At 41.2% G+C, this 15,916-nt stretch overlaps 1 protein-coding gene across 2 annotated transcripts in view; it reads left to right on the top strand.

Annotated features, from left to right (window-relative positions):
• Ints7 (integrator complex subunit 7) overlaps positions 1-15,916 on the top strand; it is a 61,884-nt gene that overhangs the window by 3,219 nt on the left and 42,749 nt on the right. For both annotated transcript variants that reach the window (XM_004671293.2, XM_045155483.1), the window contains exons 2-4: positions 6,134-6,263; positions 7,086-7,232; positions 10,969-11,106. In XM_004671293.2, coding sequence (XP_004671350.1) covers positions 6,134-6,263; positions 7,086-7,232; positions 10,969-11,106 — 415 coding nt within the window. The remainder of the gene's footprint in view (positions 1-6,133; positions 6,264-7,085; positions 7,233-10,968; positions 11,107-15,916) is intronic.

The raw sequence follows: 15,916 nt of genomic DNA, 5'->3' as shown, positions 1-15,916 counted from the left end.
CTAGAGGCCCTGGCATGCCTGTCCTCTCTTCTCTCTCTCAAATAAAGTAAATTGTTTAAATAAATGTTTTGCCCTTTTTTGATTTACATAAAAATAACAACACCCCAATGTGGTATTTCTTTGGCAATATCTTTAGTCCATCCTCATGAACCAATGATTTTTTTTTTCTGCTTACCAAAGCCATAGTTTTGTTTTTTTTTTAACTTCTGAAATAAAGTTATAAGACAGGAAATATGTTCTTTAGGGCTGGAGAGATGGCTTAGCGGTTAAGGCACATGTCTGCAAATTCATGTTCTAATCTCCAGATCCCACCTAGCCAGCTGCACAGTGACTCAAGGAGGCAATGTTACACATGCACCAAAAGGGGGCACACACACAGCAGGCTGAAGGTCCTGGAACACCCATTCTCTATCTCTCTATCCATAATAAAAAATATATACACATATGTACATAGATACTCTTTAAGTATTGAGTAATTTTCCCCCCTTCAGACACACTTTACTTTCATCTAGCTAGTCATGTTCCATGTTCCATGTTGATAGTGGTATAGAGCAGGGATCAGGATGGGACACTAAAAATCAGAACTCCAGAGACTCCTAAGTTTGCAATTAAAAAATAACTAATGCAATGGTGGCAATTTTTTGAAATAGAAAGCTTATGTATATGAGAAACAAACAGTGGTTGTTGAGTGTTCTGCAGATGAGTCTCATGCTCAGAAAGATAATTTATACAAACCAGTAAGAATCTCTTTTTTTTTTTTTTTTAACCTCAGCATACTTGCTTCTTAGGCTGTTAGGAAATTATGTTACAGAACTAGCCAGTTTTTGTAGTATACCTATAGGTTAGTGTTAAGTGGTTTCATTTTTTAAAAAATTACTTATTTATTTATCTGAGAGCAACAGACACAGAGAGAAAGACAGATAGAGGGAGAGGGAGAGAATGGGCGCGCCAGGGCTTCCAGCCACTGCAAACGAACTCCAGATGCGTGCACCCCCTTGTGCATCTGGCTAACGTGGGACCTGGGGAACCGAGCCTCGAACCGGGGTCCTTAGGCTTCACAGGCAAGCGCTTAACAGCTAAGCCATCTCTCCAGCCCTGGTTTCACTTTTTTACCTACTACAGTATTCCTGTTTTGTGAACCAAAGGTGATAAGGTCAGAAGGTTACAAGTTACAACTTTCTTCTAGAACATTCTGATCAGAGTAGACTACAAGGAATACCATTTCTGAATTAAAAAAAAAATTATTGTAAGGGCGGGTGTGGTGGCGCACACCTTTAATCTCAGCACTTGGGAGGCAGTGGTGGGCGGATTGCTGTGAGTTTGAGGCCACCCTGAGACTACATAGTGAATTCTAGTTCAGCCTCAGCTAGAGTGAGACCCTACCTCAGAAAACCAAAAAGGAAAAAAAAGAGAGAGAGAGAGAAAGGGCTGGAGAAATGACCTAGGGGTTAAGGCACTTGCTGGCAAAGCCAAAGGACCCATGTAAGCACAAGGTGGCGCATACATCTGGAGTTCGGTTACAGTGGCTGGAGGCCCTGTTGTACCCACTTTCTATCTGCCCCCCCCCATTTCTCTCTCACACAAATAAAAAAATAAAAACATTTAAAAAATATTTTTTGTTCATTTTTATTCATTTATTTGACAGCGACAGACAGAGAGAGAATGGGTGCGCCAGGGCCTCCAGCCACTGCAAAGGAACTCCAGATGTGTGTGTCCCCTTGTGCATCTGGCTAACATAGGTCCTGGGCAATGGAGCCTCAAAACGGGTTCCTTAGGCTTCACAGGCAAGTACTTAACCGCTAAGCCATCTCTTCAGCCCAATAAAAGTATTTTTAAAAATTTTATTATGTGGGGGGGTCACACAGGCCATGCATATGGAGGTCAGAGGGTAATTTCGTGGTATGTGTTGAGACATAGTGCAGTGGCAAATGAATTGCCAGACTGCAACTGAAGGCTGGCCATGAACTTTCAGATTCTTTAGTCCCCTTGCATTGTGGCAGGTAAGTTGAGGTCACAGATGCATGCATTACTTTGCACCCAGCTTTACTTGGGTGCTGGTGGAACCTGGCCAATGGGCTTTACAAGCAAGCGCTTTTAACTGCTTGGCTGTCCCCAGCTCCGTTTCTGAAATATTTTAATAGGAGTCTCTTCCAATTCCCTTCCTCCCATGCTTGACTTGTGTAACCAGAGATCCAGCACTTCGTGAAACAAAGCCGCAGCCTCATGGAGCTTATTCTGCTCTGGATGAGGAAACCGACAGTAAACAAATGCAGTGAGCATAGCTTCTGACAGTGACATGCAGCAAGTGAAGGGGCTGACTCACACCAGCATGGCGCAGAGTTGGTTTGTTTCACAGGTTGTCAAGAGGGGCCTGGCTGAACAAGTGCAAAGCCTGGCTGAAGCCTGTGCAGCCCAGTGATGGACTCCGGGGTCAGAAGGTAACCAGGGGTCCGTCAGTTCTTGGGGGCTGTTGAGAAGACTGGCTTGAATTCTGAGTGCTTTAGGAAGCCATGGAGAGCATTCAGCAGAAGTATAACATGGTGTGATGTACTGTTGGAAAGAATGAGTGTGACTGTTATGTTAGCAGGAGACTGAAGAGAGGGCCAGGGAAAGAAGCTTGAAAGACTGGGGAGCAGAAGAAAATGGGACGGTGACAGTGAGGCCCAGTGGAGCGCTCAGATTCTGAGAGCTGACAAGATGGTGGTGATACAAGAGTGGGTGTTCAAGAGAAATTAGACAGTTTTGAATAGAGGTACTGGAAGGATGCATTGCTATTTGCTGGCAGAGTGAAAGTTGGAATCAGTTTGGGACATGCTAAATTTAAGGTGTTGCTTAAAGATATTCAAATGAACATATAGACTAGACAGGCATAAGGTCATGCTCATTTAGTCCATTAAAAAAATGTCTGGGGAAACAGCTCAGTGGTTAAACATGCTTGTTTGTAAAGCCAGACTTCCCAGGTTCAATTCCCCGGTACCCATGTAAAGCTAGATACACAGTGGTATGGATATCTGGAGTTTGTTTACAGTGGCAGGAGGCCCTGGAGTGCCCGTATGCACATACTTCCTCTCCTCTCACCCCTCTTTCTCACTCAGTCTCTCAAATATATATATATTTAAAACAAAATATCTTGTGGTACTACTGTCCATAGACACAAACTGGGTTGAATTGATGCCATTTAAAACTTATTACAGGGCCTGCAGAGATGGCTTAGCAGTTAAGGTGTTAGCCTGCAAAGCCAAAGGACCTTGGTTCAATTCCCCAGGACTCACATCAGCCAGATGTACAAGGTGGTGCATGTGTCTGGAGTTCATTTGCAGTGGCTGGAAGCCCTGGCATGCCCATTCATTTCCCCCCCCCCACCCGCCTCTTTCCTTCTCTCAAATAAATAAATTAAATTATATAAAAAACTTGTTACATGTCTTTGTAACCTGCTGTACTTTGTTCTTAACCCTGTGAGCAAGCCACATAGGCTAATTGTGTCTCATCTGTAAATGGAAGTTGACTCAATCTTGTTCCTTCAGGATGTTGTTGGCAGTACAGGAAAAGAATCATGGATATGATAACCACTCATTTATTCAACAAGTATGTACTGACTACCTGCATTGTGCTAGGCCTGCTTAGTCTTGGGCTGTATTAGGGAATGAATCTGCTTTCAGGGGCTCACATTCAAATGTAAAGAGGCAGATGACATCAACTATGGCTTGCTGATGAGGACAAGAGGTTTGGGTTGAGCAGTGGGATAACACACTGGGTGTTTACAAGCTACGAGCCATGCTTCTTGGGCTTCGGTGAAAACTGCACTTACAAGCAGAATTCCTATCATAATGACATACAGCGTCCCTGACATATCATGTGATGTACATGACCATGACTGTGCCCAGTAGGATTGTGAAGGGTGAGGATTGCACAAAACAGGATGTACAAGCTTTTTCCTAGTTGTCCTAGATTTTCAGATCAGTGACTTGGAAGCTGTCCAGAAGATTTAGGAAAACCTTCATCCTGAGCGAAGAATCTTTAACGACATCACTCACTCTGTTGGCTTTGCTGCACGATTGGCCAAGAATCCTCTGCCTATCCCAGAGTCATAACAATCGCCTCTATATTTTCTTCTACATGGTGTATCAGCTCTTACCTTTTAGATTAATTAAAGTCAGTTTTTTAATGCAGTATAAGCTAAGTGTTGAGCTTTTTCTCTGTGCATGCTTGTGGACTAATGTGGGTGTGCAATTGTGTTGTAGTTACCTTGTCCTTGCTGAGACAAAGCATCTGACTAAAAGCAGCTGATGGGAGGAACGTTGTTATTTTGGCTGATAATCTTGAGGGGAAGCTTCGTGTTGGCAGGGAAACCATGGACTGACAGAGGCTGGATATTACCTCTGCCACAGCAGGTGGAAATAGCAGTAGTAGAGTGAGCTGAACTGTAGCAAGGGGGAGCTGGCTGTAGACTCTTAAGCCTGTCCCCAACAGCACACCTCCTCTAGCAAGGCTCCACCTCCCAAACTGCTATCAGCTGGGGACCAAGCATTGAGAACACATGTCTATGGGGTAGGGGCATCTGATTCAAAGCACCACAAGCTGTGTGCGCGTACATGTGTACGTGTGCCTGTGGAAGCCAGATGCTGGTGTTGGGTGTCTTCCTCTATCTCCGTATCCAGAGCTTGGTATGGCTAGTCTAGCTAGGCAGATTGCCCTAGGATCCATTGTCGTTGCCTTTCAAGCACTGGCATGACAGCATACTCTACCAGAGTGGGCATTTACATGGTGTTGGGGATCCAAGCAGAGGTCTTCATGCTTGTATGGCAAGTGCTTTGCCAAATGAGCCATCTCCTTGAGTACTGAATTACAGACATGAGCCACCATGCCTGGCTCCCTAATTATTTATTTGTTTATTTATATTTTTCCAGAATCATGTTAAAATGATTGTTCATTCCACATCGAGTTGTGTTGGTTCATATGTTAAATCTCTTTCCTCGTACAACTATTTCATGTTACAGATTTTCTTTGAAGCACTGCTTTAGCTGAATCCCATAAACTATTCTTTCATTTTCTTCCTTTTCAAAATACTTGTCTTACTTTCCATCTCATTCTTCTACCTGTGGGTCACTTAGTAGTGTATTGCTTGATTACCAAAATGGAAGTTTCTTACTGATTTTGAGACAGGTCCTCACTAAGTTGCCCAGGGTCATCTTGTAGTCACTATGTAGCTTGGGCAGGCCTTGAACTTGTGACCTCCCTATTTCAGCCTCCTGAGTGTCTAGGATTACAGGCTTGTACCACCAGGCCCTGTTGATTTCAGTCCTTTTAAATTCATTGATAGTTTGTGTACCTGAATAGTGATCAACTTTCAACCATTTTTATATCTAAGAGTATCGATTTACCAAATTACTCAGTTTATTTATATGTTTACATTTTGGAGACAGACTGTTGTAGCCTTGGATGGCCTTGAATTCACTATGTTGCTAAGGATGACCTTGAGCTTCTGATCCTCCTGCTTCTGTCTCCCAAGTGCTGTGATTATAGGTGTGTTCTACTATGCCTAGCTCAAGATTACTAGCATGTATGCCATTTTTATTTATCTTTTTTTTTTTTATTTTATTTTTGGTCATGCTCTTGTTCTAGCTCAGGCTGACCTGGAATTCATTATGTAGTTTCAGGGCAGCCTTGAACTCATGGCCGTCCTCCTACCTCTCCCTCCCAAGTACTGGGAGTAAAGGCTCGTGCCACCATGCCCAGCTATTTACATTCATTATTTTTTTTTGATATATTAATTTCTATTTGAGACAGAGGGAAAGAGAGAGAATGGGCACTCCAGGGCCTCTAGTCACTGTAGATGAACTCCAGGTGCATATGCCACCTTGTGCATCTCTGGCTTATGTGGAACCTGGAGAATTGAACTTGGGTCCTTAGGCAAGCACCTTCACCACCAAGCTCTCTCTCCAGTCCTATTTACATTCATTTTTAACTTTTTTTTTTTGGAGACTAGTATGTAGCATAGGCATTGGCCATCTTGCCCAGACCTCCATTTTTACTTTTACCTAATTATTGAGTAGTTATTTTACTGTATAATAAGCTAGTATTTGCTGTTTTTGCCTTGCAGCCACGCATTGTAAGTTCTCTCTGCTTTTGATAGGTCTTAGATCTGGCAAACTCGGTGAACAGTGTGAAGCAGTTGTTCGCTTCCCTAGGCTTTTCCAGAAGTACCCATTCCCTATTCTCATCAACTCAGCATTCCTGAAGTTAGCTGACGTCTTCAGAGTTGGGTAAGTCCTTTAATGCCTGAATGTCCGCCCACATAGATTGTTTGTTTCTTTGTTGGTCCTGTGGTCTTCTCTTCTTGCCCTTTAAGACCTCCACATGGTTGGTTTCCATTTCAGAGACATGTGCTGCATTATCAGGCCTTAGTATGAGATTCAGTTACACTGTAAGTAAAAAGAGAGTCATTCTTTCTTGGGAGAACAGGATACGTCACATCAGAGCAGCCATAGTATATTGTTGTATGCGTATATTGGAAAGTCTGTGGCTTTGTACAAGTTGTTTATGGAGGGATTTCTCATTTGACTTAGTAATTTACAACATGAGTGCATGTCTGTGAAGTTTTTGAAATATGTAAGCACTGAATACTCATTTCCTTTTCCCTCTCATACCTTTCTATTCTCCGTGCACTCATGTACCCATGTATACAACAGGTCACACTTGAAGAAAAGTAGGGGTGTGTTACCTGGAGGGAAGAGGAAGACTATGTGGCCTCCAGGCCTTGGTCATGATATAACTGGGAAGACTCCTTGTTCACTAGCCTACTCTTGTAGCTGTTCTAAAATTTATCATTAGGAGCTGTGCGTAGTGGCACATGATTTTATCTCAGCACTGTGGAGGCAGAGGTAGGAGGATTGCTGTGAGTTTGAGACCACCCTGAATTCCAGGTCAGCCTGGACAAGAATGAGAAACTACCTCGAAAAACAAAACAAAAAACAAAAAAAAATAAAATAAAACAACAAGAACAACAAAAACTTATCATTAGTATTTAACACCAGAAGAAATATTACATTTTTCCTGAAGTAATTTAATTTTTTATATTTTCCTAGAAACAATTTCCTGAGGCTCTGTGTTCTTAAAGTGACTCAACAAAGTGAGAAGCATTTGGAGAAGATTCTAAATGTGGATGAATTTGTGAAGCGGGTTTTCTCTGTGATTCATAGTAATGATCCTGTGGCAAGAGCCATCACACTCCGGTATGCTGTGTTTAAGCGGTATTTATAGACCAAAAGGGTGGTATGCTTACTTTTTTCACTTGTAAATCAAGGTCAAAATCTATGGTACTGTTTTGGTTGTAAATTGTTACTCACTTGTGTTGCAAAAATCCCTCTATGCAGGCAGAAATTCCAAAGGACTAGTGTGCATTTCAACACTGCTGGCCTTTCGAATTTGTGCCTTCTTGACCTTGTTCTTCTTCTTTTCTGTCAGTTTTCTGTTCATCTTTAGTTCTGTCCTCATTCTTTTGTAACTTTTGTGTTTGTAACTGTTTCTTGCTGAGGAACACCAGGATAGGGTGGAGCATTCGTAAGTATGGAAGAGTTGCCATTTTAAATAGGTTACCTGAGAAGATGACAGCTGGGCGCGGTGGTGTCTGCCTGTGCTCTCTGCACTTGGGAAGCTAAGGTGGGAAGACTGCCACAAGTTTAAGTCAGTCTGGGATACATCTTGAGAGCCAGACTATCCAGAACTCCATGGTAAGAGTGAACAGCTAGAAGTTACGGGGTAAGATAAGGTAAAAAATTAAAGACCCCCCAAAATAAAAGGAAATAAAGATTTTTTTATTATAACATCCCCCCAAATAAATTTCAGTTAGTAGCAACAAAATGTGGGGGCATCAAAGCTCTTTAACTGAAACATGTTTAAATAGCTTTAGAATTTTTTTCACAATTTAACAATGTTCCAGGAAGTTACCTGTTGCCAAATCTGTATCCTCCTGAGGTAACAACTATTTTGATTTTTCTTATCATAGATAAAATTTTGTTTTTGCACTTATATAAATGGATTTAGCCAGGCATAGTGGCTCTTGTCTGTAATCTTAGCCCTTGGGAGACTGAGGTAGGATCACAGTGTTTTTGAGACCAACTTGACTACAGAGTTCCAGGTCACCCTGGAGTGAGACTCTACCAGAAACACACACACCAAATAAAAGTTTTGTATAAGAATGCATTCATTTCAGCAACAATGTATAAGAGTTCTGTTTTATTCATACGTTTACAAACTTTCCATGTTATCAGCTTTTTAAAGCTTAGGTATTCTGGCATCTTTACTTTCTGTTATTTTGGGATGCCAGGGATTGAACCCTAGCCTTTGGTTTACAAGGCAAGTACTTTAACACTGAACCATGCTCCAAACTCCAATCTAACGGGTGTGCAGTGGTTTTGATTTACATGCCCTGATGGTGATGGGTGGAGGTCCTGGAGTGTATGCCTTTTGCCTTTTCATAATATATTGTAGAAATTGCCTATCATATCTTTTGTCCATTTCCTTTATTAGATACTTTTTATTATAGGATTGAACTAGTTTTTTTTTTTTTTATATGCCCTAGATACCAGTCCTTTCTCAAATGTGTTTTTTATGTACCACATACAAAATAAAGAACTTCTCTCAGGATCTAATAGCTTAGAACAGGATAATTTCCATTTTATGTTCTACATTAAATTGTTTTAGCATTACTCCCCTCCCCCCTTTTTGGCCTTTAACTATAAATTAAATGACAGATGCTTCATAATGAGGACATTTTCAAACTGTGAAACTAAAAGCCACCACTTGGCAGAAGAACACCAGCAGCCAACTGCTGTGCATGTTCTTTCAGTCTGTGACTTGAACTTCGGATGTAAGGAGGCTTGTTCCAGTACCAGCTCACATTCTCATCAGCATGCAGTGAATCACTGCCCATGTGGTAACATGAGAAAAACTCCTTCCATAAGAGTCATTTCCTTTTTGCATGATGTTAAAAATCCTCACAGAAATGAAAGAATTGGCTATTAAGATATATCTTTGAAAAGGGTTTGGCTATCTAAGTGGTAATGTGTTCTCTCCTAGTGTGAAATATTTTTACTACAGTACTGTGTTTTAGGAAGAAGACACAGTGCAGAATGGATCTTAGGGCTTTGTAGGAGTGTGACTATAGCACAAATTGAGGATGTCCTTGTGTAGAATGTTGTTTATAGTTTGTTGTAAGGAAGAGAAAGTGAGAATTCTACCCCAGGAGCTTGCTTTCTAGAAGAATGTATTAATAACTAGACACTAATGAAGAAAAACAAAATGTGATGCCTTTTAAACACTAAGTGATTTTTATTTGGTTGTGCTGGGGTCAAACCCAGAGTCTCATGCATGCTAGACAAGGCTCTACCATTATACGTCCAGGCAAGTCGGATTAAATTGAAAACAATGGGAGAATTGGGAAGAAATTTTTTCGAGGTAGGGTCTCACTCTAGCTCAGGCTGACCTGGAATTACTATGTAGTCTCAGGGTGGCCTCAAACTCATGGCGATTCCCCTACCTCTGCCTTCTAAGTGCTGGATTAAAGGCGTGTGCCGCCACCACTCCCAGCTGGGAAGAAATATTTTAAAGATGTTTTACTTTTTACCTATTAATTTTTTTTTTTTTTTTTTGGTTTTGAGGTAGGGTCTCACTCTAGCCCAGGCTGAGTCTCAGGGTGGCCTCGAACTCACAGTGATCCTCCTACCTCTGCCTCCCACGTGCTGGGCTTAAAGGCATCTACCACCGTGCCTAGCTTGACTTAAAAAGAAAGTGATGAGTGAGATTTTTCCCTGTTATACTATGTAGTAGTGAACTGTTAATAAGGTCAATGTTAGCCTAGTGTGATCTTTTCTGGTAAAGAATATTAGATTAATAGTCATTTGTTGTTTCTTTTAAACAGCATGCAGCTTCAAAGCTCTCTTGTGATACTGAATGTGTTACAGATTTAGTCTACTTTACTTACCTGTGAGGAACAAAGCTACTCACATTCAATCCATCATATCTCTATAAAATAATGAAGTTGTTACCTGCCATGTGAATGCTAAAGGTGGTTGTTACTGTAGGAGTGTGATAGGCTTTATTTCAGTTTTGCAGCTTTCTAAAATCCTTACCTCTTAACTTTCCAAGCTCTACTCTGCATTATAAGCAATAGGTTATTTCTTTTCTAAACTTTTATTATACATAGTTGTTTATATTATAGCAATAGATTTTTCTTGTTTCTAAACTCACATATCTATGAGTTTATATAAATTATATTGTGTTTTCTGGGTTTTGCTCTCCTCGTTGTTGCTGATCCTGATGTGAGCTGCAGGGGCAGCCTCCACCTCCAGAAATGCACTCTCTTGATGTGTCCAGAACAGATTGATTAGAAAAGCGTCATGCCATTTATTGATGTAGGGGAAAGACTGGAAAGTCTTATTGTTTCACTTTGTGAATCTGCTCAGTAGCAGAAATGGCTTTGCTAAAATGGACTTCTTTATCCAACATTGGAAAATTGATATGTTGATGCTTTAATAATTCAAAAGTATTTTTTCTGGGCCCTGTTTGGTAACTTAGATGTGCTTCAAGATGATTCTGTACAAGTTTAGTTTAGTTTATGAGGGACTGGGGACCTAGCTCAGTTGGTAGAGTGCTTACCTGCCCTGAGTTCAATCCCCAAGTACTGCAAAAATGGGAAAGAAAAGGAAAAAGACCAAAAAAGAAAGATTTAGCCGGTGTTAGGTAAGCCATTTCTGATTTATTAAAGTATGTGGAAATAATACAATGAAGTATGTAGTACGAAGTACATAGACTTGCACTGACTTCTTGATCCCTAACATTAATCCTTATGAACTAGATCGTCCTAGATTCGCCTATGAGCTTTGGGCTGCTGGTCCAGCTTACCTTTTTTCCTTTGCTGACCTTGACTTTCTTGTACTCCTTTCTTCTTGGGCTTCCCTGTCTCTGTAGGATGTTGGGAAGCCTGGCGTCCATAATTCCTGAGAGGAAGAACGCTCATCACAGTATTCGCCAGAGTTTGGACTCCCGTGATAATGTGGAAGTGGAAGCTGCCGTTTTTGCTGCCGCCAACTTCTCTGCACAGTCGCAGTAAGCCTGGGCCTTTGAGCAGTTTGGCTTCTCAAGAAGGGTTCCTGAGGGAAACTGACAAACACATGTGACCACTAAGGTGCACAGAAAAACACAAATGACAAGGTGTATTTACTTAATTTTTTTTTTCAAGGTAGGGTTTCACTCTAGCTCAGGCTGACCTGGAATTCACTATGTAGTCTCAGGGTGGCCTCGAACTCACAGCGATCCTCCTACCTCTGCCTCCCGAGAAGTTTTATTACTGTGTTTGACTTATTTGTAATTTTAAACAACTATCCACCTGGGCTGGGCAGACGGCACAATTTGAATAGGGTGCTTGCTCCACCAGCATGAGGACCTCAGCTTGACTCCCAGCACTCATGCCAACAGCCCCGTGTGGCCTCCTATGCTTATAACCCCAGGGCTAGGGGGAGGAGTGGAGACTGGAGGACCACTGCAGCTTCCCGGTGAGCCAGTCTAACCAAATAAATGGGAGCTCTAGGTTCAGTGAGACTCTTTGTTAAGGAAACAACATGCATCCCACATAAAAATATCTCCTTGACTGACACCTAAAGCTTTGTCTTCTAGAGGGCATTTTTGGTAATGTGCATGAATAGCCTTAAATATATGTATCCCTTCATCCAATAAAGTTTACTTATAAGAACTCACCTAAGGAACCAGCATGGCATCTTATGCTTATTTGGAAGGATCCTAGCTGTAGTGATAGTTGTAACAATAAACACTGTATTTATGGAATAGAAAATAGACTAAAAGGATGTATGTCAAAATGTTGTCCTTGACTGGTAAGCTGGTATTTTATTTTTATTATTCTAAATATTTATTTATTTGTGAGCGATAGACAAAAGCAGGCACAGAGAAAGAGAGAGAGCGAGCGAGTGAGCAAGCAAGCATGGAGATGCCAGGGCCTTTAGCCATTGCAAACAAATTACAGACACACGCACCACTTTGTGCATCTGGCTTTATGTGGGTACTGGGAACTCACATCTATACCATCAGGCATTGCACACAAGCACCTTTTAACTGCTGAGCCATCTCTCCAGTCCAGATGGTATTTTCTTAATGTTCTGCCAGGTGACCACTGACAGGTTTACTTTTATAATCCAGTGAATGTATAGCAAGTATTATTTCCATTATAAGCCTCTGCTACATTGGTAAAACTTGAAATAATCACCATTTTTCTTCTAACCATAATTATGTACGTAGTCTTCTCTTCAACCTCTCTTAACAAAACTTCAGAATTCAAGGATTACTCATTGGAAAAGAGTAGACTAAAGGGACCATGTAATTTTTAAATTTTGCTGCTCAGAATTAGTAAGTGTGGCAATTGAGAGGAAATACCTGAGTAAATACAGTTCCTATCTAACTCTTTGAAAGTTCCTGGTACTGAGAGACCACTTAAAAGCTTCTGTTGAGTAAGCATTGTTCTGTAGATAACTCCTCTGGTTTACACTGCCAAATTTACATGCTAATACATAGTCAGTCAGACTGAATATGTCCATCCAGTGCAAAAGTAGCATTCTAGATTTAATTTCTAAACTTGGTTAAGAATACAATTTAGTGATTTAATTTATATATCAGAGTCATTTTTAGTTCATTCCTGTGTTATCATCAGAAGCTAGTTTTATTTTAGCTGTGGAATTTTTGGTCACTTTTGGAAAATGATTTAAGACTGTGGTGGAACCCAAATTTCTTCATTGGTGGAATTGATGACAGTATGTAAGGGGTTGGAGATGTAGCTCAGTTGTAGAGCCTTTGCCTAGCATGTACAAGGCCTGGGTTCCATGCCTATCAACACACACACACACACAAGTTTATATAGAAAGTGTGTTAGGACTGGAGAGATGGCTTAGTGGTTAAGGCACTTGCCAGCAAAGTCAGAGGACCCAGGTTTGATTCCTCAGTACCCATGTAAAGCCAGATACACAAGGTAGTACATGTGTCTGGAGTTCGTTTACAATGAACTGGGTGTGGTGGCTCACGCCTTTAATCCCAGCACTTAGGAGGCAGAGGTAGGAGGATCACTTTGAGTTCAAGGCCACCCTGAGACTACATAGTGAATTCTAGGTCAACCTGGCTAGAGTGACACCCTACCTCAAACCCTCATCCTCCCTTCCCCCCACCAAAAAAAAACATTAGTTGGTACTGTGATAAGGGCCTCAGTGGGAGGATTGTCTGAAGAAGTGCTTGGGCCAGAATGGCGTGGTGAAGAAGTCTCACCTAGACTTTATCCAACCACTGTGTATAAACTCCAGACACATGTACCATCTTGTACATCTGGCTTATGTGGGTACTGGGGAATTGAACTTGGGTCCTTAGGCTTCTTAGGCAAGCACCTTACTGTTAAGCCATCTCTCTAGCCCCACTTTATCTTTTGTGGGGAAGGTGTAATGGTTTGAATGTAAAATGCCTCCCTTAGACTCATGTTTTTGTACACATGACTCCCAGCTGATGGCGCTATTCAGGAAGGTTATGGAACTTTGAGTAGATGGAACCTTGCTGGAGAAAATGTGCCTTGCGGTTTTATATAGTCCAACCCCAAATGCTATTCTCACTCTCAGCTTCCTGACTGGTAAGGAAGCTGCGACTTCCTGTGCCAGCTGCACCTTGACCATGATGAAACTTCCCATTGAAACTGTAAGCCAACTAAAACCCTTTTCCTTCCATAAGTCACTTTTGGTCACCAAAAGAGTAACTGATAACGCAGGAGGGGGTTGATGTGGGGTTCTGAGACAGAATCCTACTATGTAGCCCAGATTGGCCTCCAATTTGAGATCTCCCTGCCTCTACTCCCAAGTGCTATCTTACTAGCCTGTGTCACATCTGGCCTGCCGTCTCACTCTTAAAATATAACTGTGGCCCTTTGTTGATATAGACTGTGTCTGCTGATAATTATTATAAATTTAAATGGTTAAATGTTTTGGATATTCACTTATTTTTAAAATAAATATAAGCCAGTTGTGGTGGCATACACCTTGAATCCCAGCACTTGGGAGGTAGTGATAGAAGGATCACCGTGAGTTCAAGGCTACCCTGAGACTACATAGTGAATTCCAGGTCAGCCTGAGACCTTACCTTGCAAAACCAAAAAAAAAAAAAAATAAAATAAAATAAAAAAGCCAAAACAAATCTATAGTATGTTAACATAAAAATACGTTTCTCAGGTTGGAGAGATGGCTTAGTGGTTAAGCACTTGCCTGTGAAACCTAAGGACCCCGGTTTGAGGCTCAGTTCCCCAGGACCCACATAAGCCTGCACAAGGTAGTGCATGCATCTGGAGTTTGTTTGCAGTAGCTGGAGGCCTTGATGTACCCATTCTCTCTCTGCCTCTTTTTGTATGTCACTCTCAAATAAATAAAAGCCAAAAACAATTTTTTTAATCTTTCTCAAAATAATTTACTTTCCAAAATAACCAATTTTTTGGGAAGTGTGGCAATAACATTTTGGTAAACTTCTTTAAATCTCGTTAGATTCTCACCCACATCTACTTTTGTACTCTACATATTTGTTGCAATTGTTATTTTTTAAATGTTTATTTATTTATGTATTTGAGAGAAATAGGCAGACAGGGGGAGAGAGAAAATGAGTGCACCAGGGCTTCCAAGCACTACAAACAAACTCCAGATGCATGCGCCACCCTGTGCATCTGGCTTAAGTGGGTTCTGGGGAATCAAACCTTGCTCCTTTGGCTTTGCAGGCAAGAACGTGAACCACTAAGCCATCTCTCTGGCCCACAATATGTTATTTTTTTTAATATGCATTTATTTTCAAGCAAAACCAGAGAATGGGTGTCTTAGGGCCTCTATGCTACAAATAAATGCCAGACCCTTGTGCCACTTTCCACATCCAGCTTACATGGGTGGTTTGGGAATTGAAGCCGGCCCAACAGGCTGTGCAGGCAAGCACCTTTTACCACTGAGCCATGTTCCCAGCCCCAGAAATTATAAGTTTTTGTTTAAAAGCTTAAGTATTATAATTGGTAATAAATATTCTCAATTATTTGCACTTAAGTTACAAGTTTTCTTTATTCATCTTCCAATATCCTAGCCAAACAGCCAAGCCCGAGTAAACTGGGTGTCCATGGGAAACAGTGGCACTGGCGCTTCTAAAGTTCACCACTCCAACAGAGACAGAATACGAAAGAGATTTGATAAAACTAGTAATTGCCATGGTTTTTATTTTTTTAAGTAATTTTATTAGTCTATTTGCAAGCAGAGAAAGAATGAAAGGATGTGCCGGGGGCCCTTGCAGCTGCAAACAAACTCCAGATGCATGCACCATTGTGTGCATTTCGCTGGGGAATCCAACCCAGGTTGCCAGGCTTTGTAAGTGTTTTTAACCACTGAACCATCTGCAGTCATGGTTTGTCTACGAACATTAAATGCATCTAGCTTACTTCCTCTTTAATGTGGTGGTACAATAGTGAACAATAAAAAGACACTAGTACTTCTGGGGCTACCTCCTTGATTACTGCTGCAGTGTCAAAACTGCCCCCATTAGTCAGGTGTGATGGCGCACGCCTTTTATTCCAGCACTAGAGAGGCAGAGGTAGGAGGATCGCCAGGAGTTCGAAGCCATCCTGAGACTACATAGTCAGTTCCAGGTTAGTCTTAAAGTGAGACCCTACCTAAAAAAACAAAACAAAAGAAAAAGAAAAAGAAAAACTATCCCCATTGCTTCCACATTAGAGGAGAAAATACCAATACCACTGTGCCAGGATAAACCATGAGACAAGAAAATGTCACTCATTTTGAAATTTTCAACACAAATAGTGTTTCTCAAGAGTTATGCAAAAAACTAATCTGTGGATTTG

The sequence above is a fragment of the Jaculus jaculus genome, chromosome 1 (assembly GCF_020740685.1).
Source record: "Jaculus jaculus isolate mJacJac1 chromosome 1, mJacJac1.mat.Y.cur, whole genome shotgun sequence".
NCBI lineage: Eukaryota > Metazoa > Chordata > Mammalia > Rodentia > Dipodidae > Jaculus > Jaculus jaculus.
Note: the sequence above shows the minus strand (reverse complement) of the source record. Positions and strands in the feature narration are given on the sequence as shown.